We start from the raw sequence: 24721 nt of genomic DNA, 5'->3' as shown, positions 1-24721 counted from the left end.
CTGCAGGTTGGCTGACCGAAAAGTCTATTTGAGTAACAGGAAACTATTCTTTCAGGGGTAATTCCGTTTTCCGAAGGTTTTTGAAATGATTTCCTTTCGTTTTCTCTTTCTCTCTTTCGTTTTTTAAGTAATTTTAGATTAGTTGTATGATTTTTTAGAGAATTACACCATATTCAATTTTATTACGAGGTATAAACTTGGAAATAATTATTTTATATAAAGAAACCAAGGACGCTATTTATTCTTTATTGTCAGGAATTTTGGTTACTTTGCAGAACACTATGTAAAAATAGGGATCCATGTAAATTTAGAAGCAGGAATAGAGAACAGGGTAATTTGGGCGCGCGTCTAAGTCCATGACCCCCTTCCCCGGGACGCGGGGGGATAGGAAAGAAGAGGCGGGTCATAGCGACAAAGGTAAAATGGAACTACGTATTTTTCGCCGTCCCCGTCAGCAAGGTTATCGAAACGTAGTTTAAGTGAGCTAATATGAAAATTTAATTTTTTCGTTACGTGTTGAAGGGCTATAAGTCGGACTGAAGTAAAGGCTAACCGTTCTCTATTCCTGCTTCTAAAATTACATGGATCCCTGGTAAAAACCATTGAGATGATAATGAAACATTACAATAAATTTTGGTAAAATTTGTTTAAACGTAAGACGTTGGAAAAAATTGGAAAAGAACTTTCCTATTTCAGTCAGCAATTTTATACTATATACAGAGTGTTTGGGGTTTTCGTTGCCCAAATTAACTCTTTGTGCAATATAATATGCTTGAAGGCAATATTAATTTAAATGCAATTTGGTGCTACTTTATATTTTAAATACGAAAAGAAATGTTGGGAGGGAAGTAAACTATTTGTAAGGATTGCAAATGAATTGATCCATAACCTCTCAAACTTATTTTGCCATGTGAGATGCATCCAGGCATAGATGTAATTTCAGAAGTAGGAATGGAGAACGGTTAGTTTTTACTTCAGTCCGACTCATAACCCAGTATAGAGCCCCTCCCTCCCCAACACGTAACGAAAATTTTAAATTACCATATTGGCTCACTTAAACTGCCTTTTGATGACGTTGCTGCCGGAGACGGCGAAAAATACGTAATTCCTTTTTACCTCTGTCTCTATGACCCGCCTCTTCATTCATACCCCTCCGTCCCTTGGAAGGGGGTCCGGGACTTTGACTCGTGCCCACATTACTCTGTTCTCCATTCCTACTTCTAAAATTAAATCTATCCCTGATGCAACGGATTCATTTTTGGGCATTAAGATGACATTTAACACCTCTTAACCTAACTGAGAAACTGATTTGTCGCTTCACAGCTAGCAATATAGTTAATAATTTCTTATTTTTTTCTTTAGGAGATCATCTTCGAATATAATTGTGCAAATGGACGGCTGACGAAAATCGGACCGACGTTTTAGAGACGTTTAAAATTGAACAAAATAATATTCGATGGCTAAGGATATTGAATTATAGCCTCGAATTAAACAGCAAAATAGACGCGCTACTAAATCGAATCGGAACCATTTGAATTATAAAGTTTCTTCACGATTGTGGCCGGGCATCGTTGTGACCTTAGGGAACGGGCCCCTCCCCAACAAATACGATATACAATTTTTTGGGTTCCAGAAACTATATACGTAACGTAAACTACGTATGTACATTATAAGCACACCATCACGAGAGCCAGCAGCCGGTTTCCATAGCAACGGATAAAAATGAATCTACGCGTGCGCGGAAGATGATGACATTCCGCACCAATGATTTTTACCCTCTTTCTCCATCCTTTCCTACTTTTTTCAAGTCGGATTTTTTTTTTATTACATACCGCCTTTTTCCCGCGCTTCTTATTCCGGTTAAAGGGAAATTCTAGTATGGAAATCTTGAGCCATTTTTACTTGGAAGGAAATCCGGTTGGCGACTGGTGGCGGGAAACACGGGCCACCCCCCATCCGCGAGAAGCGAAAGAGAAAGTTAAGATTGGGGATTAGATTTCGGGATTATCGACGGATTATACCTTCTACCAGAAGAATAACTGAATAATGATAATTCAAGGAAAGTCTTCAAATTCCAATGGCGTTTCTCATCGGGGCTTTCGTTTAAAATACCTGTATAAAATACTCGTGAATTTTTGAGAAAATTTTTTGTTGGATTATTTCGAGCGGCATTCCTAACTTTTTTACAATATTGAAAATATGATAATATCTACGCCTTTTTTGTTACTTACAAAAGGGAAACTATGAGATGAAAATTCGACTAGAGTTCAATTTATATTCAAGAATAAGTATATAGTAAAAATGATTTGCATTTTTGTAGTATTAAACTTTGATTATTTGAAAGTTTGGCTGTGCCATGGGCTAATGAAAGAGAGGATATGACTCTCATGTAGCATCCCTCTAATAAAGGCTTTAGATTTTCCAAATTGAGATAGAAGTGTTAAATCGGCAAGGTAACAAGTATTTGGTTCAGTTCAGTTCTTTGAACTCGGATCCATTTTAAGGACTACCGCAGCGCCATCTAAGAGTAGTATCATAGGGCTACTTATTTTTTTTGTCAGTTAGTTTACATTAAAAAATTAAATCACTTCACTAACCAATGTAAAATTAAATAAAGGGAAAAGTAACAAGTATTTGGTTTAGATCAGTTCAGCTTTTTGGACTCGGATACATTTTAAGGACTACCGCAGCGTCATCTAAGAGCAGTCTCATAGAGATACTTATTTTATTGTCAATTAGTTTGCATCAAAAAATTTAATCATTTTAATATCCAATGTAAATTTTAATGAAGGCAGTTTAAATTTTGGTAGAAAAACGCTCATAATAGCACTGCCCCGGCCCCGCCTTCTTTTTTGACGTCACATCCGTTTAAATGAGGTGATTACGTGATAAGATTTTAGTTTAAAATTAGTTTCTCCAGTCCGCCTTAAAAGCATCTCACGTCACAGCCACGTGCTATTTGAAATCTTGTTACTGATGACGTAGTCCCACTGTTTTTCGTTCTTTTCGTAGTTTGGTGCCTCTACTAGTTGCTCGTATCTATCCGCGTTCGTACGTCTTAATTAGCCCATGGTTGTGCTAATCCAGGATTGAAAGTTTGAATGCTGGAAATATAAAACAAATTCAAATTAGTAATTTATATATTATAGTCCATCCATTGCTCTAGATGCAAAAATGTTAGGTATAATGTAACAATTAAACAGTCAAATTTTTATCTCCGGTTTTCCTTTTAATGCTACGAAAAAGGAGTTAATTTTTTAAACAATGTGATATTTTTAAATTGTTTTGTGCGGAGATTAATAACGGATAAGGGTTTTTTTAAAAGTAAAACGTCTCAAATATATGGTGGGAAAACGGCAATTAAAATAATTATATATAATAAGGTGGTATATATAAAAGACAATTTAAATTAAATAAATTATAAATATATATATTTCGCTCTACATAATATATAAATGCACATAATATAGTCAACACGGTTATTTTGAAATTTAGGATATATATACATAAATATACGAGAGAAAAAAAGATATATATATATATAAACCAATTATTGATCCATCGGTCGCTGCCTTTATAAAATAATGATTATTTTTTCCTCCTTATTAAAATTAAGGAGACTTTAAATGGGGTTTCTAAGAAATATTTAAGAACAAAATCAATGAAAACATTTTGTGAATTTAAGACGAAGCCTATATGTATTATATATATAAAAAATATCGAAAGACATTTAGGGGGATTAATATGTTAACTTAAAATGAAAACCAAAAATAATTCTCATGATCACTGTTTAAAATTTTCACTCATACTCATAAAATTATATTTATTATGTTTTGGAATTCATATGAATTAAATTAATATCGGCTTATAATTAATTAATTATCGGTGATTTTTGAAGCAAGACTCTGCTAGCTATAATACTATATCTTTCTGAAAAACAGTATCTTAAATTGTATTTTTTACATTTATTTTAAATATTAATCGATGCTAAATATAATTATTTGAAAAGTCGGAAGTATTTAATAATTGATTTAAAAGTTACAATTGTTTCATCTTGTTTTTCACTGTTCAGTTTTCTTTCATCTTGATTTTCATTGGCAGAATCGTTTGAACTTGATATTCGTTGTTCCAAATTGTTCGAACTTGATATATGTTGTTCCAAATTGTTCGAACTTGATATATGTTGTTCCAAATTGTTCGAACTTGATATATGTTGTTCCAAATTGTTCGAACTTGATATATGTTGTTCCAAATTGTTCGAACTTAATATTCGTTGTTCAAAATTGTTTGAACTTCATAATCGTTGTTCAAAGTTGTTTTAACTTGACATTCATTGTTTAAAATTTTTTTGAATTTGTTATTTATTGCTCAAAATTGTTTCAATTTGTTTTTCATTGTTCAAAATTGTTTCAATTTGTTCTTCATCGTTCAAAATCGTTTCAATTTGATCTTCATCGTTCAAAATTGTTTCAATTTGTTTTTTCATCGTTCAAAATTGTTTCAATTGGTTTTTTCATCGTTCAAAATTGTTTCAATTTGTTTTTCATGGTTGACAGTTGTTTCAATTTGTTTTTCATGGTTGACAATTGTTTCAATTTGTTTTTCATGGTTGACAATTGTTTCAATTTGTTTTTCATGGTTGACAATTGTTTCAATTTGTTTTTCATCGTTGACAATTGTTTCAATTTGTTTTTCATGGTTGACAATTGTTTCAATTTGTTTTTCATCGTTGACAATTGTTTCAATTGCTTTTTAATGATTGACAATTGTTTCAATTTGTTTTTCATCGTTGACAATTGTTTCAATTGTTTTTTAATGATTGACAATTGTTTCAAAATGTTTTTCCATGTTCAAATTGGTCAAAACTGTTTTTAATTGTTCAAAATTGCTTTATAGTTCAAAATTGTTTCATGTTGAACTACACCTTTTTTATTGATTAGAATTGTTACGCCTTATTATTTGATTGGAGGATGATCTAAATGTTGCTCTTTATTGTTCTTAATTGTTGTACACCAATCAGAATTATTATTTCTGAAAGGGTAGATCAATCAATCCAATTAACCATATCGTCCCGTGACTTTCCCTTACCACAAATATAATCGTATCAAACCTTAGAAGGGACCAAAAGTCCTATTGCAAACTTGATTTTACAATGGGAAATATGTTCTTGTCTAAGACTGAATCTCCCTCTAAAACAAAGGGAAATCACGTATTTCATGGTCTATCAAAATTATGGAAAGCAGAGTCTCGCTTTAAAATATCATTATTATGAAAAAATCGGAAGTCGAAATAATTCTAAATAATTTTTTTAAAAATAATTAAAATTAAAAACTGAAATGATACAGAAATGCATTTGCTTGACGAAACAAATATTTATTTATTTATTTAAAGGAAGCGGGAATGAATGACAGTTTACCCGATCAAGACCTTCAAAAAATCTTATTAAACTTCTTAAATGTACCCTTTGATGACAAAAATTATTTATATCCTGTTTCCATCTGTCGCCTATTCTTTCTTACACTCTGAGACTCGTTATTCATTCCTGTTTCTTACAAATAAATAAATAAATTATTGAGCCTGATCAGAGAGAATAATTGGAAAATAATTGAAAGAAGTCTAATTATTTTCTAATTAGATCTGTAATATGACTTTTCTAAAGATGTAAACATATTTTTGACGCCACGCTTTGACTTTGCAAATGAAGTAAATCATTTTTGATTCGAAAAATCATGGAGACTATGGAAGTAAAACTTAATTTTCCAAATATTATAGTGATACACGATTTTCGCTTTGTATAAAAATCGTTTATAATTATAGTTAATTAATAGTTAACGTAGTTGAAGTATATAGTATTTTAATACGAAACATTACGGGCAATTTTAGGTGAAAATAATCAAATTAGTATTTAGTACGTTTCAAATTAGAACGAATAACGCTGCTTAATTTAGAACATCGCGATTCGCATGAGAGAAAAATTATCGCGAATGATACTTGAGAATTAAATGATGAAAACTGTGATTTTTCTTTTTCTGATGTTCTCACATGTTTTATCATTTGATTAGTTAATTTAAACGAAATAGAAATTAATTACGTTAAAGAGAGATTAGTCATGTGGTTGATTTAGTTTTAAAATTGGAAATCAATTTTATTTTTTAAATAATTGAAAAATTCCTTTTTTATATGAAAATAGGTCGAAAACCCCACATATTTTGGGTGTATTTTACAAATTAAAACAGTTTATTGGAAAATTTGATGAAAGAATAATTATAACTTTAATCTCAGATTTTTGAAACCTAAAAAAAGTAAAATTATAATTAAAAAGTAAATATATAATTATAAGTTTGCTTAGAACATATTATTTACAGGCATATTGTCTTAAAAAATTAAGTTTCTTTGAAATAAATGAATACACTTTAAATTAAAGTTATTTAAAACCATTTAGTAAAGTCTACTTTCTATTTTGTAATGTTAATAACTAATGGTTAATTCAACATAGTTTCCGTTTGAAAACCTCTTAAATCTCAATTTAGCTATTTAGTAAAAATAAACTTTTCTAAAACTAAGGGTGTGTTCTAAGAAAAACCGAAATAAACTTTAGAACTATTTTTAAATATCAGCCGCGACGGTATCTTTCTCTCTTTAACGTAAGCAATGTTTCAAAAGCGTTCTTCATTAAGCCTAATATCCATGTCATCAAAATACTGTAAAAAAGGCAGGAATTTAGTTAAATTAAACTAATTAAATTGAAAAAATTAGAGATTAAAATAATGAAAAGCCATTTTTCCGCTTCATATCCATTATCACTATGCCTTTATCCAAAAGCGGTCGAAAAACACAGCAAAGTTGAATTAAAAAAAATCGAATGTATATCAAAAAAAATATTTAAATAAAAAAATAAATATTAAAAAAATAAAGAAATATACAATAATGGTAGCCGGTGTTGACCATATCTCCCATTATATATTCTAACTGCCAAAAGGGGAGAATGGTACGCGTAACCATGACAATAAAGCGACGTCATCGTTAAGCGATGGCGGAACGGAGAAAGATCCACTCCTACCCTTAATAACTTGGAAGTCTTTAGCTAATTATTATGGCCGAAACTTGTCACACATAAAAGCACTTTCCATTTCACGAAGGCGCACAGTCCATAGGAATAAATAATTAATATAAAAAAATAACGCAAAATTAACAAAATAAATAATACTAAACGCAAAAACGCCGAGGTTACAATCGAAGGTTTATTCCATTTTTAATATTTTTATGGAATATATCCGAGTAAAAGCCTGGTTGGTTATTCGTCGGAAAACTTTGTACAAACTATGTTGTCATATTTAATTAAAAAATATATCGGTTTGACGACGATGATGGATGAAAAAAAAAAAAAAAAAATCATGTTAAAATAAAATAAAAATGCCTTCTGAATTTTAAACAAATTGCTCTATATTAAAGCATTGGAAAAATGAGTTTAATTAAATTTTATTTTTTAGGTTTGTTTATACAGAGTGCTGGGCTTTATTAAGGAAATTAAAGAATATTATGCATGAAATGATATTTTATTGGACCTAAACGATAAAATGAAGTAGTTAATTGAACTGACCAAGGAGACGAGCGCTTGGTATTTCCATGTACAAATACATTTTTGGATTTAAACCAAGATTTTAGGAATCGTAAAGGATTTCTTGTACAGTTATATAAATAGTCTGTGATAAGACTTTTGAAATTTTGTACTAAAATGTTTTATTTTGTCATTTCAGGAAAGATTTCAGATAGAAGAAAGGAACTATTTTGGCTACATGGCTAATGTTTGGTATGTTTGGAAGATTTGAATATTTAAAGAAAGGTTCAGGCAACACAACACTATACCTTAAAAGAACGGCCTGTTTTCTAAAAATCGAAGTAAATATAAAAAAATACATTGGAAAATATTAATAGAAATACATGGGAAAATTTTAAAAAATAAATGGGAAAATTTTAAAAAAATAAATATCAAAATTTAAAAAAAAATAAATGAGAAAATATTATAAATATAAATGGAAAAATATTAAAAAATAAATGGGAAAATTTAAAAAAAATAAATGGGAAAATATTAAGAAAATATTAAAAAATTAAATGGGAAAATATTAAAAAATTAAATGGGAAAATATTAAAAAATTAAATGGGAAAATATTAAAAATTAAATGGGAAAATATTAAAAAATTAAATGGGAAAATGCTGAAAAAATAAATGGGAAAATGATAAAAAAATAAATGGAAAAATATTCAAAAGTGAATTACCTCTTATTTAAAAATAATTTTTCCCATTTTATTGGTCTTAAAAAACCTGACTACTTCCTCGACATGATTAGAGGTGTCTGCTAGCCAGAACTTGCAAGGTTAAGGGGTTCTGTGTAACAGACACCACTAAACCAATGGTGGCGCTGTGGTCCACTTTTTCAAAACTAGTTAAATGCTAAGTATTTTGTAATAAGGGATCGTTTATTTATTTTAATATTTTGCCTTTTATATTTAGATAAAAGCCGCTCTTTTAAGGCATAATGTGTAGAACCGGGATCTTTTCCTTTAAGAGGTGCTTTTAAAATCTATTAGAACCCATTATTTGTCACTATCTCTTTAAGGCGATGAAATTTAGAGTTCGGTAGTTCAGCAATCGTTTCCTTTTGTTTTTCTTCGCGTGTCCTTGCCAGGATAGCTGGCTTTAATTTTAAAATTCGAGAGAGAAACTTTGGGAACCGATTCTCAGATTACTTATTCATGAGAAACGGTAAAAGACGCGGTAGAGGCTACTTTCGATCTCAGTCATGTATACCTTAACACTCCCTTCGAAATAGCGCCTTTTCTAAATCGAAATTTCTTCTACCTTTTAAACAAAACGAAGACTTTTGGAATTTGGGCCAAAGACCGAACTCTTCGTAAATAAAAGAGGACACGGAGATATTGGATAAAAGGATTATACCGAATGCGGTGTTGGCTTGCCAGAATAGATTTTACCAAAATGAAAGAGAGGTCGGACATTATAGCCGTAGTTATAGGTCGTATATTTTATTGAGAAGTGTGGCAAGGGGAGAAAATGTGCGTAAAACTCGAGAACATTAGTACTACGCCAATAATGCTGACGAACATAGCGATAATATACAGGGTGTTTCTGATAAGTCTGCCATAAATTAAGGGGATGTTCTTCGGGCGATTTTGAGTCGAAAATGTAATTTCTATGACAATTTGCCATCCGGGCCACTGTTTTCAAGTTAATATTGGATTATTTACGTAATGACCCCTTAAATTTAATTAATAAACTGAAAGACAATGATTTCTAATTTAATTAATAAAAAATGTCTTAGTGGACAAAGACTAGAAAAAGTAAATGATAAGAGAACAAAATGGAATGACCGAAGTAACATATGTTAATTTTTTTTTCAGTTTAAAGACATGATTATAAAACATGAATTATTTGAAAAAATAACTTATCTTCGTTTTTGGGTCATCCCTAAAACACTCGAAAACGATTTGGGGTCATATTGGCGAAAACCACGTTGGCGAATATTTAAATTCGCCAACTTTTACATAAGAAAAGTAACAGTGGCTCTGTCGGCAAAATGTCATAAAACATTTTCTACTCACAATAGCTCCCCCCCCCCCAAAAATGCCCAACATATACCCTAATAAAAAAATTCAAAATTGCATCTTCTCATGTCATAAAATATGCAAACAATTAATAAAATGGGACATAACACGAGATATCCTACCCCTCTTTTTGTAGTCAAAGGTAATATGGGTATGGAAAGGTATAGTTTCCGAAAAGTAAATATATTTTTAAGAAAATTCCTTTCCTTTGCCAAAACTCTCGAAAATCCCAGGAGGATTAAAAAGTTTTTCTCACGGGAAAATTATTGAAAGTTATTCTAATCCCTAGCTTTTCCTTTCCCGCACTGAAAATATTTGGTTTTTAATTAGAAGTTAATGTCGGAGGAGCTCAAATAAAAGAGATGATGAAAGGTAATCCCAATATATTTCAGTTTCTCCTGAAATGAAATATACTGGAAAGAGATTTCAATTTATGCGGCTCAATATTTTGCACAAATTAAATGGGGGGAATCTCCGATATTCATCTTCTTATTCATTATTCCCAAGACCTTTCACTAATTGCGCAATCAAAATCCATCATGAGGTTGAATGCCCAATATTTAGAATAAACCTTAAAAACATTATTGGACAAATATATTGATTAAATTCCACATGATTTATATATTATATATAAATTTTTATATATTTTTTGTCAGAATAAAAAAGTTGATGTTGAGTCTACAGACCGATTACAATTTTATTGTCCAAACATTACATATAAAGCGTGTAATACACATTTTAATGTTATTCGAAGCGTAATATTGTTAAATTGTTTGAATAAAATTTTTTACGCAAATATTGTCCAAAGTTACCGCAAATGATGTTCCATTCCCTAAACATTATTGTGGCATTATGTTTGAACTTTGCATAAATGTTAGTTTTAGATAACGGTTTTTTTTATACATTGAACGGGCCCCACGTGAGAATGAACTTTACAAGCTGTAGAGTATGAATAAAAAGAAATGTTTTTTCATCATATGTAATTAGACCTTACTAATGAAGAATATGCCATTTAAAAATTAAATTAAAACTGTATGCTAAGTCAGAATGATTCACGGTGACGAATAATGCAACTAAATTGTTTAGACTTTTAATATTATCATTAAATAAACGTTTTACTAAGTTATATGGTTATCACTGTCTTGCCTTATTATAAAACCTTATTATGGCAACACGAAAAAATCAAGGGACGAATAATACAGTCTGTCTACGAAACGTTACAGATGCGTTGCTACGCCTTGTTCGGAACCTAAAGTTCTAAAGAAAAATTGGTTTTTCACATGGAAAACAAGTCTTGCTTCGACTTTAACCTATTAAATCGCAGTTTAATGTTTTTTAACGACAACCAAGTTTTTAGGTGAGTAGACAACGTTGTAACTAACGTTAAAATAAAACTTTTGGAAACCTTTGGTATTAGCATAAGTTTATAAGATATGTTCCATAACTATGACATTATCTATACTTCGAAATGCTAGAGACATACTGAGAGCTAGTTCGAGAACGACAAGCGAGAATTTACTACACTCGGTTTTTGCTGCCCATCTTTATATTTAATCGGTACTAAGCCTTTGACAGCGCTTCACCAGGAGTTGCCTTACGAAAAGCTATGACGGTTCACCTACGTCACATCATGACAAGCCCTCAGTAACCAGTGACAAAACTTCTTATGAACTTTTGGTATTAGCGAACACGTTCCAAATAATTTAGTTTGACATGAAGTAGAAGAAGCTACTAGGCAAAATTTTGGTAATTAATTTGAAATTCTTCAATTAGGCCTATCGAAACTTTCACGCAACTTTCGAGAGATATTACTTTTTAATGAGATTACCAATCCTTGAGCAACGTCTCATTAAATATCTACTGGTAACACCATCTGCATTTGCTTCAATATACCTTTAATTAGTTAAAATTTTGATGTCAAATGGAGTAATTACTCTTCCTAATCACCGAAAAACGTGTAGAACCCTAAACCCTAGACGTACCGTTAACCCTTTTTCGTTAAGTTTTATCACTAGCAGTGCCTAAGTTACAATGAAAGTTGAAAAGCACTGAAGATTTTTGTCCCGTCAAACTTGGAAAGATCTTACGTTTAGAGCGCTAGACGTTTTCCTACACGTTTTCCGGTCAATTTCGTAAACGCTCTTAGCACCAGGTCACACCTTGAACCTCAAAATATACAATTTCGAAGTTAGTCCTGCCCCATTTTTTTCTCACACGCCCCAAGTGAGTGGCGTTATAATTGTAAGTAAAAGTAGCGTTAGTTATAATTTTCGGCATGGGTGTGGTTAAGAACTACAGAGAAAAAAGTGAAATTTATATAATAATGCTCCATTTAAATGCAACCCCTTAACCGCGTGGCGTCAACCGCTAAAGGTGTTGTCAATTAGCCCTGCATAGTTTTCAGGAAGTCATTGCGGAGTGTAATTACAAGTAATATAAGTGAGATAGAATAGTGTAGTGCATAGCTTATGAAGGCTACCTTGACTGTATAGATTTCAAGCTGAAATTACAAGAAGAGTCATTGTTACCTTAAATATACGGGCTATTTACATATGTTTACGTGTGTGAACTTAATTTGAACTGCAATCTAAAAAATATATTTATATATATAATAATTTTTATATTGTGTTTTCATGCTGTTGAATGAGTGTTTATTTTATTGTGTTTTATGTTGTTTTATGCTATTGCATTGGGTTTTATGCTGTTTTATTGTGTTATATGCTGTTTTATTGTGTTTTATGTTGTTTTATTGTCTTTTTATGCTGTTTATGCGGTTTATTGTGTATTTATGCTGTCTTATTGTGTTTTATGCTGTTTTATTGTGTTTTATGCTGTTTTATTGTGTTTTATGCTGTTTTATTGTGTTTTATGCTGTTTTATTGTGTTTTATGCTGTTTTATTGTGTTTTATGCTGTTTTATTGTGTTTTATGCTGTTTTATTGTGCTTTATGCTGTTTTATTGTGTTTTTATGCTGTTTTATTGTGTTTTTATCCTGTTTATGCGGTTTATTGTGTATTTATGCTGTTTTATTGTGTTTTTATGCTGTCTTATTGTGTTTTATGCTGTTTTATTGTGTTTTATGCTGTTTTATTGTGTTTTATGCTGTTTTATTGCGTTTTATGCTGTTTTATTGTGTTTTATGCTGTGTTATTGTGTGTCTAAGCTGTTTAATGCTGTGTTATTGTGTTTTATGCTGTTTTATTGTGTTTGGGCTAAAATATACTATAAAAGTTATGATATTAGTTAGAAATCTCTGCGTTATTCCACAGTTAAAAAATATTTTTGATATTCCCTAGCTTTTTCTCAGAGAATGGACATTTAAAACTGGTAGCGTTATATTACCTATAGCTATTTTCCAGAGATTACTATTTTCCTTGGGGAAAAAACACGGGTACCATACAGGATTTAGTTTAAAATTTAAATTATTTGGTTTCTCAAACATCGCTAAAAATCTGTATCTTAGTTGATCGGGTTGTGGGTTAGTTAATTCTTTAAACTAACAAGGGAGATGGTTTCGAGTACAGGTCGAATCTTACACTTCTCAGAATATTAAAGGGGCTGTCCGAACCGCGGGGCAAACGACGGTCTTCCTCGCAGAACTTAGCTTTGCCGTTGGGTAAAAAGAAAGAGGGGGAGGGTCGAACAGCCCCTTTTATTTCTGATATTTGTTACTGAGTTTCAGTTTAAAATTGAATTGATAATTAAAGCATTCCAAGTATTAATACTAGTGTTTATGACGATAATGAGTTAAAAATGATTTTTTCTAATTTCAAAGAAAAATACAAGCATCTGCTGCATCATAAGCCTATTGACGTCTTCTTCCCAGTGCCAAGAAGAGGGGACGGGGTCGACGCCATTCAGTGATAAAGGAGGGCTTCTCATATCACACGACGCGAGCAAGTTTCAACGAAGTTTACTTTTTGTTTTTATATCTATATACTTTTGTTTATACTTCATAAATGTACTATAGAATAAATAAATTGTTCGTCGATTTAATGAATCTCATTTTTTATTCCTTTTCTTGTCAATTAAATTACAGGCATATATAGGATTTTAAAATGGATTAATTAGATTAAAATGGATTGGGAATATGGGTTAATTAGACGTTCCCGGTAATCACTTTAGCACTGTTAAAGGCAGCGCGTCGAGGGGCTATTCACTAATGAAAATTTTCTTTTATTGCTGATTTTTATTTATGCTTTAAAAAAGGATAGGGATTCATTGGTGATTTAAAATGGATGGGGATTAATGGTTGCGTCTGGATTACGAGTAATCATCGAGGAGCTACTCACAAAAAACTTGTTAGCGATTTTAAACGGGATTGGGATTGTGGGTAACTTAGGGACTACGTGTTGTTATCATTTTACTGGTTATGAACGAATAATTAAGAATTCACATATTTGACGCTAGGGGAGCTTCAAACGTAGTTACGTATTTACTGACATCTAACGCATAATAAAATTCTGCAAGAGATTCGTTTAAGCAATAGATAGTTCATAAATTGTCGCTAGGGGTGCTGTATACGTAGTTACGTATTTACTAACATCTAATACATGAAGAAATTTTCCGCTAGGGGCGCTGTATACGTAGTTGCGTATTTACTGACATCTAATACATGAAGAAATTTGCCGCTAGGGGCGCTGTCTATAATATTATATAGGCCTAACGGTGTGTTCTCTTATTTGAATTAGCGACCACGTCACACTTCAAAGCGCCCCCAACGACGGAATTTATTATAAAACTCGGACGCCACTTGTCCAGTTTTCTTTTCACTTTGCGCCGGCGACCAGTCAACATCGTTCCTTGATCAGCTCCTCGTAATCCTGACTTTCGAAGGCAATATTGGATGGAAAGCCACGTTTTACGCCGATATTGGGACGTGACTCTAAGCTCTGCGCCATTGAATGTCCATTAGAACGTTGAAATCAACGCGAAAGGTTAAGCCTAGTACGGTATGTGTGAAAGTCTTTCAATAATCCAAAGCCATCCAGCTAGCATTTTATTATTTTATGTAATTTTAGAGTTTTAATTATTTAGGTAGCGTTAATTTTTAGTTAATTATGCTTATTCATTATTGAAAATTAACTACAATATGAAGAAATTTCCAGACACGAGGTCAGTTAGACAAGGCTTAATTTAGAACATCTTAAATCAAGTACTTGGGCTCATATTAGGGGAAATTAAATTCCTTATCTATTTTAAATAAGAAACCTCGACTGTTTGTAAATTCGGTCTCATTTAACGGCGCGAAACTATATTACCTAAAATGAATAACGTATGGTTAAACGGGGCCAGATTAGGTTGCACTAGGCTAGGCTAAACCTTTTATAAAAATTTATCTGGGTCTGGCACTAATCTCTAAGTTTTTACTTTATGCCGTCGTTTTAATTTAAATTAACGAGGGCATTTAAAAATTATAGAGTTGAGATTCTAAAATTTCATTCGTGGCAGTATTTAATTATTTTAGATAATGAACTACGGTCTATTTAATAAATTAAATGGTTTAAATTAATTAGAGTTAACTGTTAATAAATTATCATTAATTATGCAAATTAAGTAAATTTGATAATTTTAAAATGAGCCATGAACGCGATTGAGATTTTTAATTTATATTTACGGGGATATTTTACGTAGTCTTTTCTTAAATTATTTTAATCTATGGTATTGTTTCCGTGAGTTATTCCTTATTATTTTGTTAGGACCTTAAGTAGCCGTTTAATTCTTATATGGAAATTGCCTAATATTTAGTGCAATTCTTACATTATATTTGTGGGAATATTTTGCTTGCTTTTTTTCTTAAATTATTATTTTGCTAGGACCTTAAAGTAGCCCTTTAATTCTGATTTGGCTTAATATTTAGTGCAGGGTGACCACAATTCCTATATTTTATAATTTTTCCTATTTTTTCGATACCTTCCTATTAGTTCCTATAATTTAGACAATTTTCCTATATTTTCCTATTTTTCGAAATTTTTTCATATTTTGCGCGCGCTCACTGTTGGTTTTAGTAGATGTCATTCAAAAATTTGAAGTGTGACAGACATGAATGAGTTTTACATTTCTGCCACCAAGGATTAATAATACAAGCTAACGTTTAGCTTGTTTAATGCTGCAAGCCTGCCACCATGGAGAAATAATTTAGGAAACTTAGCTGCAATGTAAGGCACTTTTAAGGAACATGATTCTCACTCCGATAAAATTACTCCATGGAAAATGTTATGGGGAAACGGCAAAAAATAGAGTTAAGAAACTTGTCGTTTGCTTCAGATCGTGTTTTTAGTTTTAGTTTAGTCAGGGTCGGATTAAAGGGGAGGCCGTGGGTGGTGGCACAAGGCTTGTTGGGGGCGCATTGAGTTCCCCATCTAACCATACTAAAAAGTTGGGGATCGAGAATAAAGGGGCCGAGTAATTGAGAACAATGGTCAAAAACATACCATCCATAGGAATAGCATTGCACCAAAAATTTGGAGGCTCATAACTCTGGTTCTACTAGAGATACGGGGATGGCCATTGATTATGTTATAGTCCTATTTGCCCCCCATCCAACCAATGCCATACAAAAAACTTGGGCATCGAGTAAACAGGAGCCAAGTTATTGAGGAAAGTGTTCACTAACATGCCCACTCCATAGCAATAGCATTACACTACTTTGGAGGCTCGTAACTCTGGTTGTTCCAGAGATAGGGAGCTGCCCTTTGAGTATGTTATAGTCAGGGCCGGATTAAAGGGGGGCGAGGGGGTGCTAGCCCCGGGCGCAAGGCTTGTTGCGGGCGCATTGAGTTTAACTATTCCCCCTTAGCAACATTTGCTGTTCCTTTTTTTCCGACTTAAAGGGCGCAAATTATCTCGGCCCCCGTGTGCAAAATTGCTTAATCGGGCCCTGAGTTTAGTATTCCGTCATTTCCATGAGGTATCTGGCTATCGAATTTTATTTAATCTTTTTAAATTGAACTGTTTAATACTGTTTCAGTTTGTGTTGAAAAGCATGTCTTACTAATTCCAAATCATTTGAAACCTATATTTTCCTATTTTTTCAATGGCAAATATCCTATATTTTCCCATTTTTTTAATGAAACATCTCCTATAATTTCCTATAAAACAATTGTAAATTTCCTATTTTCCTATATTTTTTTCAAGGCTTTGTTGTGGTCACCCTGTTAGTGTGATTTTTAAATTTTGTTATTGGGAATATTTTAAAAAGTCTTTCTTCAATAATCTACGTAAACAAAACCATAGATTAAAATTATTTTTTTGTTAGGACCCCTCTAATCCTTATTAATATTTGTTATTAATATATTTTCATTTTTAGACTCGATGACGTTCTTGGATATTCTGTTGCTGGTAATTCGGAGAAGTTTCCTAGCAGATAATTTGGACCTTTGTTAGAGACGCTCATTTCAGATGATATCTTCCTTGGATTTGTGATGCAAGATGTTTTCAACCTGTGGTGGCCTAGTAATCATTCTCTACAAAGATGCGATGAACATCACCGAATCTAGAAAATTCAAATTTTTATTAGAATTATATTTGCAACTACTTAATTTCTTTTACACGTTCAAACTTCAATTTACGGAACACTTTATATTATTTTTTGTTGAAAATATTTGTAAACACCTTATTTTTTATGTTTTGTTCAATAAATCATTCCTTAAACCACTTTTTTGTTTTCTTAAAAATTGTTTGATTAAGAGCGAAGGTTTGAATTTTTTAGCTCTAAACAGATAGCCTATTTTTTGAGGACCCTCTTCTAAGCTTCTTTAAGCTTACATCAAAAAATCAGACAATCAAATTGTTTTAAAAGCTAAAAATGAGCCTAAAACCAGATTTAATTGTTTTAAAAAGTAAAAAAAAAGCATAAAAAAGGGGTCTCAAAATACTACCCCAAGTTCAGACCCTAAAAAATTCAAGCCATCCCCATCATCGATACTTTTTAAAGAATACAAAGAACGTGAGGCACCGCAAAATTTTTCTATTGACGATAAAACAATTGAGGTGTTTACAAAAATTTTCTACAAAAAAAATTTAAATCGTTCCATACATTAAAATTTGACCGCGAAAAATTAAATGCGGTAGGCTAGTTACCGATTAAATTTAAGAATAAAATTTGGTGAAAAAATTCACGGTCCAATCAGTTTGAAGGCCTCGTGTTTCGCAAATCCAAGAAAGATGTCATCTGGATTGAGGGTCCTTAACATCGGATGAACTTCCAAGTCTACTTGAAAACGTCTCTGAATGACCAGCAACAGCTTATCCAAGAAAATTATTCGCGTCTAAAAATTAAAATAAATTAATTAATTACAAATATTAAGGCAACGCTAAAATAAGTGCAACTTTAAGCCTAACAAAATAATAAATTACCGAAATAATCCCATATCTTTAAATAATTAGCGAAATACTGGCGATATATTGCCAAGAAATTTTTTTTAATAATCTAAGCTAAAATTCTCAAGCCTTGTTCAAATGTCTTAACCTCGTGGTCGTGGTTTATTTAATTTTAATTCAAAATTATCATTTAATAGACCGAATTTACGTAAATTATAATAATTAACTGCCTGTTTCATTAAAACTACTTAATTTATTAAAACAAAAAGCTAATTATTATTAAAAGGCTTACATTTGCTGCGCATTAACAAGTTTGTTCATTCCAACATGGCCTTGCTAAAATGATTCCAAAAGAACATGCAATGGCGGAAAAGAGCTCTAGACTCTGGATTTATTCCTTGACGGCGAAAAGAAAAATGGCGATCGTCGGCGAAACGCCTGATTTCCAAGAGCTGAGCTGGTAACGATCTTGACTCCACGATGCCAATCAAAGAAAGAAATTTCGGCCGGTTACTCCAGAAAGAAGGTCTCTCCCGCAAGATTTACACCCTCTAGGCGTTAAAAGCAGACGACACTAATTGGTGTAAATTCAAGCAAGGAGTAGTACCGTTTTTCCGTTGGCCTATTCCATGGAGTAATTTTCTTAGAGCAAAAATGAAAGTGTAGTGAAAAGGAAACAGACAAATTTTATGGAAACTTTCATTTTCGCTCCAATAAAATTACTCCATGGAAAAGGACAATGGAAGGCATGGAGCAATATTTTAGTAGACACCAAATTTTATGGAATTTTTAGGGAAACTTTCATTTTCGCTCGAAGAAAATTACTCAATGGAAATGTATAATGGAAGGTATGGAGCAGTATTGTAGGAGACACCAAATTTTATGGAATTTTAAAGAAAGTTTCTTTCTCGCTCCAAGAATATTACTCCATGGAATAGGCCAACGGAAAAACGGTATTACTCCAATTAGTGTCGTCTGCTTTTAACGTCTTGAGGGCGTAAATCTTGTGGGAGAGAACTTTGTTCTTGAGTAACCGGCGAAATTTCTTTCTTTGATTGGCATCGTGGAGTCAAGATCGTTTCCTGCTCAGCTCTTGGAAATCAGAACTTTCGCCGTTTTTCTTTTCGCCGTCAAGGAATAAATCCTGAATCAAGAGCTTTTTTCCGCCATTGAATGTTCTTTTGATTACCAAGACCATGTTGGAATGAACAAACTTGTTAATGCGCAGCAAATGTAAGCCTTTTTAAATACCTTTTTGTTTTAATAAATTAAGTAGTTTTAATGAAACAGGCAGTTAATTATTATTATTTACGTAAATTCAGTCTATTAGATGATAATTTTGAATTAAAATTAAATAAACCACGACCACGAGGTTAAGACATTTGAACAAGGCTTGAGAATTTTAGCTTAGATTATTAAAAAAATTTCTTGGCAATATATCGCCAGTATTTCGCTAATTATTTAAATATATGGTATTATTTCGGTAATTTATTATTTTAATAGGCTTAAATTGCACTTATTTTAGCGTTGCCTTAATATTTGTAATTACTTTATTTTAATTTTTAGACGCGAATGATTTTCTTGGATAAGCTGTTGCTGGTCATTCAGAGACGTTTTCAAGTAGACATGGAAGTTCATCCGATGTTAAGGACCCTCAATCCAGATGACATCTTTCTTGGATTTGCGAAACACGAGGCCTTCAAACTGATTGGACCGTGAATTTTTTCACCAAATTTTATTCTTAAATTTAATCGGTAACTAGCCTACCGCATTTAATTTTTCGCGGTCAAATTTTAATGTATGGAACGATTTAAATTTTTTTTGTAGAAATTTTTTGTAAACACCTCAATTGTTTTTTCGTCAATAAAAAAATTTTGCGCTGCCTCACGTTCTTTGTATTCTTAAAAAAGTTTCGATGATGGGGATGGCTTGAATTTTTTTGGGTCTGAACTTGGGGTAGTATTTTGAGACCCTTTTATATGCTTTTTTTACTTTTTAAAACAATTAAAGCTGGTTTTAGGCTCATTTTTAGCTTTTAAAACAATTTGATTGTCTGATTTTTTGATGTAAGCTTAAAGAAGCTTAAAAGAGGGTCCTAAAAAATTCAAACCTTTCCCTCTTAATCAAACAATTTTCAAGAAGACAAAAAAAGTGGTTTAAGGCATGATTTATTGAACAAAACGTAAAACAATAAGGTGTTTACAAAAATTTTCAACAAAAATAATATAAAGTGTTCCGTAAATTGAAGTTTGAACGTGTAAAAGAAATGAAGTAGTTGCAAATATAATTCTAATAAAAATTAGAATTTTCTAGATTCGGTGATGTTCATCGCATCTTTGCAGAGAATGATTACAAGGCCATCTCAGGTTGAAAACATCTTGTATCGCAAATCCAAGGAAGCTGTCATCTGGAATGGGCGTCTCTAACAAAGGTCGAAATCATCTGCTAGGAAACTTCTCCGAATTACCAGCAACAGAATATCCAAAATGTCAGAGTCTAAAATTGAAAATATATTAATAACAAATATTAATAAGGATTAGAGGGGCCCTAACAAAAAATATATGGTTTTGTTTCCGTAAATTACTATTCCCAAAAACAAAATTTAAAAATCACACTAAATATTAAGCCAAATCAGAATTAAAGGACTACTTTAAGGTCCTAGCAAAATAATAATTTAAGAAAAAAAGCAAGCAAAATATTCCCATAAATAGAATGTAAGAATTGCACTAAATATTGGGCAATTTCCATATAAGAATTAAACGGCTACTTAAGGTCCTAGCAAAATAATAAGGAATAACTCACGGAAACAATACCATAGATTAAAATAATTTAAGAAAAAACTACGTAAAATATTCTCGTAAATATAAATTAAAAATCTCAAGCCTTAACTTCGCGTTCGTGGCTCATTTTAAAATAATTATATTGACTTAATTTCATAATTAATGATAATTTATTACCAGTTAACCCTAATTAATTTAAACCATTTAATTTATTAAATAGACTATAGTTCATTATCTAAAATAATTAAATACTGCCACGAATGAAATTTTAGAATCTCATATCTATAATTTACGCGTAATAAATTTTAAATACCCTCGATAATTTAAATTAAAAAGACGGCATAAAGTAAAAACTTGGAAATTAGTGCCAGGCCCGGATAAATTTTTATAAAAGGTTTAGCCTAGCCTAGTGCAACCTAATCTGGCCCCGTTAAACCATACGTTACTCATTTTAGGTAATATAGTTTCGCGCCGTTAAATGAGACCTAATTAGCAAACAGTCGAAGTTCATTATTTAAAATAGATAAGGAATTTAATTTCCCCTAATATGAGCCCAAGTACTTGTTTTAAAATGTTCTAAATTAAGCCTTGTCTAACTGACCTCGTGTCTGGAAATTTCTTCATATTGTAGTTAATTTTCAATAAATAAAAATAATTAACTAACAATTAACTCTACCTAAATAATTAAAACTCTAGGATTAAATAAAATAATAAAATGATAGCTGGATGGCTTTGAATTATTGAAAGACTTTCACACATACCGTACTAGGCTTAACCTTTCCCGTTGATTTCAACGTTCTAATGGACATTCAATGGCGGAGAGCTTAGAGTCACGTCCCAATATCGGCGTAAAACGTGGCTTTCCATCCAATATTGCCTTCGAAAGTCAGGATTACGAGGAGCTGATCAAGGAACGATGTTGACTGGTCGCCGGCGCAGAGTGAAAAGAAAACTGGACAAGTGGCGTCCGAGTTTTATAATAAATTCCGTCGTTGGGGGCGCTTTGAAGTGTGGCGTGGTCGCTAATTCTAGGAGAGCGATAGCTCTCTTAGATAAGACTTCATACTGCTCTTAATGTATAAGGAGGGTTTTTTGTTTGGATGTAACTTTTTGTGTATTGTTCCAACTGTTTTGAAAATATTCCACAGAACTACAATTTGGGCCCTCAATATGTGGTTAAAATTTCAAAAAGATCCACCCATTAGTTAATTTTATAAAAAATAAAGTTGCTAAGGGTGGTTTTCCTTTCCATAAAATTAATCACACCTTTTGGTGAAAAAGTTAAATTTTCCCATAGAAATAACATGGAGTTTTTCCCAAATTTAGCCATTTTGTGGCCACCCTTTTGATATGAAATATTCGTTTGTTACGTTTGGGAACGGTTTTATATCAAAATATAAACCTTTTCCTAGGATCATTTTTAAGGTTTTTGAGAAAAATTAAGTGAAAGTGCTAAATTTCATGTTTTTTAATCACCCTTTGACTTACGTTGTTGTACCATATACAGGGTGTTTGTGAAAGGTCCATCAATAATGAAAGGGCGTATTTATTGGGCCATTTTGAGTCGAAAATGTTCTATGACATTTTGCCGTCCGGGCCACTGTTTTCAAGTTATGATTGGAGTAATTTACGGATGACCCCTTAAATTTAATTAAGAAATTGAAAGACAGCGCTAATTTGATGAAGGGGTCATCCCTAAAATATTCAAATCATAACTCGAAAACCGTGGCTCGGACGGCAAAATGTCATAGAACATTTTCGACTCAAAATGGCCCAATAAATACGCCCTTTCATTATTGATGGACTTTTCACAAACACCCTGTATGTCATACAGTTGGACTTACGGCGTTTTACCGTGAATAAAGCCTAGGAGAAAGCCACTCTTGCACATACGCTGTTTTACCGCGAACTTTTATCTGATTTTACTCTTTCGTTGCAAAAACTGAATGATTTTAGGTAATTAACTTAAGCTAGACTAACGATTACAAGTAATAAAGCTAGATCAACGATTACAGGTAATTAAGCTAGATCAACGATTACAGCTAATTAAGCTAGATCAACGATTACAGCTAATTAAGCTAGATCATCGATAACAGCTATTTAAGCTAGATTAGCGATTACAGCTAATTAAGCTAGATTAGCGATTACAGCTAATTAAGCTAGATTAGCGATTACAGCTAATTAAGCTAGATTAGCGATTACAGCTAATTAAGCTATATTAACGATGGCGGGTAATTAAGCTATATTTACGATGGCGGGTAATTTAGCTAGATTTTCGATGGTGGGTAATTAAGCTATATTACCGATGGCGGGTAATAAAGCTAGATTACCGATGGCGGGTAATTAAGCTAGATTACCGATGGCGGGTAATTTAGCTAGATTACCGGTGGCGGGTAATTTAGCTAGATTACCGGTGGCGGGTAATTTAGCTAGATTACCGGTGGCGGGTAATTTAGCTAGATTACCGGTGGCGGGTAATTAACCTAGATTACCGGTGGCGGGTAATTAACCTAGATTACCGATGTCCGGTAATTAAGCTAGATTACCGATGGCGGGTAACTAAGCTAGATTACCGATGTCCGGTAATTAAGCTAGATTACCGATGGCGGGTAATTAAGCTAGATTACCGATGGCGGGTAATTAAGCTAGTTTACCGATGGCGGGTAATTAAGCTAGTTTACCGATGGCGGGTAATTAAGCTAGATTACCGATGGCGGGTAATTAACCTAGATTACCGATGGCGGGTAATTAACCTAGATTACCGATGTCCGGTAATTAACCTAGATTACCGATGCCCGGTAATTAATCTAGATTACCGATGTCCGGTAACTAAGCTAGATTATCGATGTCCGGTAATTAAGCTAGATTACCGATGGCGGGTAACTAAGCTAGATTACCGATGTCCGGTAATTAAGCTAGATTACCGATGGCGGGTAATTAAGCTAGATTACCGATGGCGGGTAATTAAGCTAGATTACCGATGGCGGGTAATTAAGCTAGATTACCGATGGCGGGTAATTAAGCTAGATTACCGATGGCGGGTAATTAAGCTAGATTACCGATGGCGGGTAATTAAGCTAGATTACTGATGGCGGGTAATTAAGCTAGATTACCGATGGCGGGTAATTAAGCTAGATTACCGATGGCGGGTAATTAAGCTAGATTACCGATGGCGGGTAATTAAGCTAGATTACCGATGGCGGGTAATTAAGCTAGATTACCGATGGCGGGTAATTAAGCTAGATTACCGGTGGCGGGTAATTAAGCCATATTACCGGTGGCGGGTAATTAAGCTAGATTACCGATGGCGGGTAATTAAGCTAGATTACCGATGCCTGTTAATTAAGCTAGATTACCGATGGCGGGTAATTAAGCTAGATTACCGGTGGCGGGTAATTTAGCTAGATTACCGATGGCGGGTAATTAAGCTAGATTACCGATGGCGGGTAATTAAGCTAGATTACCGGTGGCGGGTAATTTAGCTAGATTACCGGTGGCGGGTAATTAAGCTAGATTACCGGTGGCGGGTAATTAAGCTAGATTACCGGTGGCGGGTAATTAACCTAGATTACCGGTGGCGGGTAATTAACCTAGATTACCGCTGGCGGGTAATTAACCTAGATTACCGATGGCGGGTAATTAAGCTAGATTACCGATGGCGGGTAATTAAGCTAGATTACCGATGGCGGGTAATTAAGCTAGATTACCGATGGCGGGTAATTAAGCTAGATTACCGATGCCTGGTAATTAAGCTAGATTACCGATGGCGGGTAATTAAGCTAGATTACCGGTGGCGGGTAATTTAGCTAGATTACCGATGGCGGGTAATTAAGCTAGATTACCGGTGGCGGGTAATTTAGCTAGATTACCGATGGCGGGTAATTAAGCTAGATTACCGATGGCGGGTAATTAAGCTATATTACCGTTGGCGGGTAATTAAGCTAGATTACCGATGGCGGGTAATTAAGCTATATTACCGTTGGCGGGTAATTAAGCTA

General features: G+C 32.9%; 2 protein-coding genes across 8 annotated transcripts in view; both read left to right on the top strand.

Moving 5' to 3' along the window:
• Positions 1 to 7436, top strand: part of LOC149610624 (potassium voltage-gated channel protein Shaw-like) — a 227563-nt gene extending 220127 nt beyond the window's left edge. For 7 of the 8 annotated variants that reach the window (XM_089859341.1, XM_089859339.1, XM_089859337.1 and 4 more), the window contains one exon: positions 1363 to 7436. In XM_089859341.1, the coding sequence (XP_089715467.1) occupies positions 1363 to 1402 (40 nt within the window). In that variant the 3' untranslated portion in view covers positions 1403 to 7436. Of the gene's footprint in view, positions 1 to 1335 lie in introns of all 8 variants that reach the window. The other variant, XM_089859344.1, reaches the window with a different exon arrangement.
• LOC149610608 (potassium voltage-gated channel protein Shaw-like) overlaps positions 1 to 24721 on the top strand; it is a 519915-nt gene that overhangs the window by 81922 nt on the left and 413272 nt on the right.

The sequence above is a fragment of the Phalangium opilio genome, unplaced genomic scaffold (genome assembly GCF_054372755.1).
Source record: "Phalangium opilio isolate 3A_F unplaced genomic scaffold, DU_Popi_V2 ptg000329l_1, whole genome shotgun sequence".
NCBI classification, from domain to species: Eukaryota; Metazoa; Arthropoda; class Arachnida; order Opiliones; family Phalangiidae; genus Phalangium; species Phalangium opilio.
Note: the sequence above shows the minus strand (reverse complement) of the source record. Positions and strands in the feature narration are given on the sequence as shown.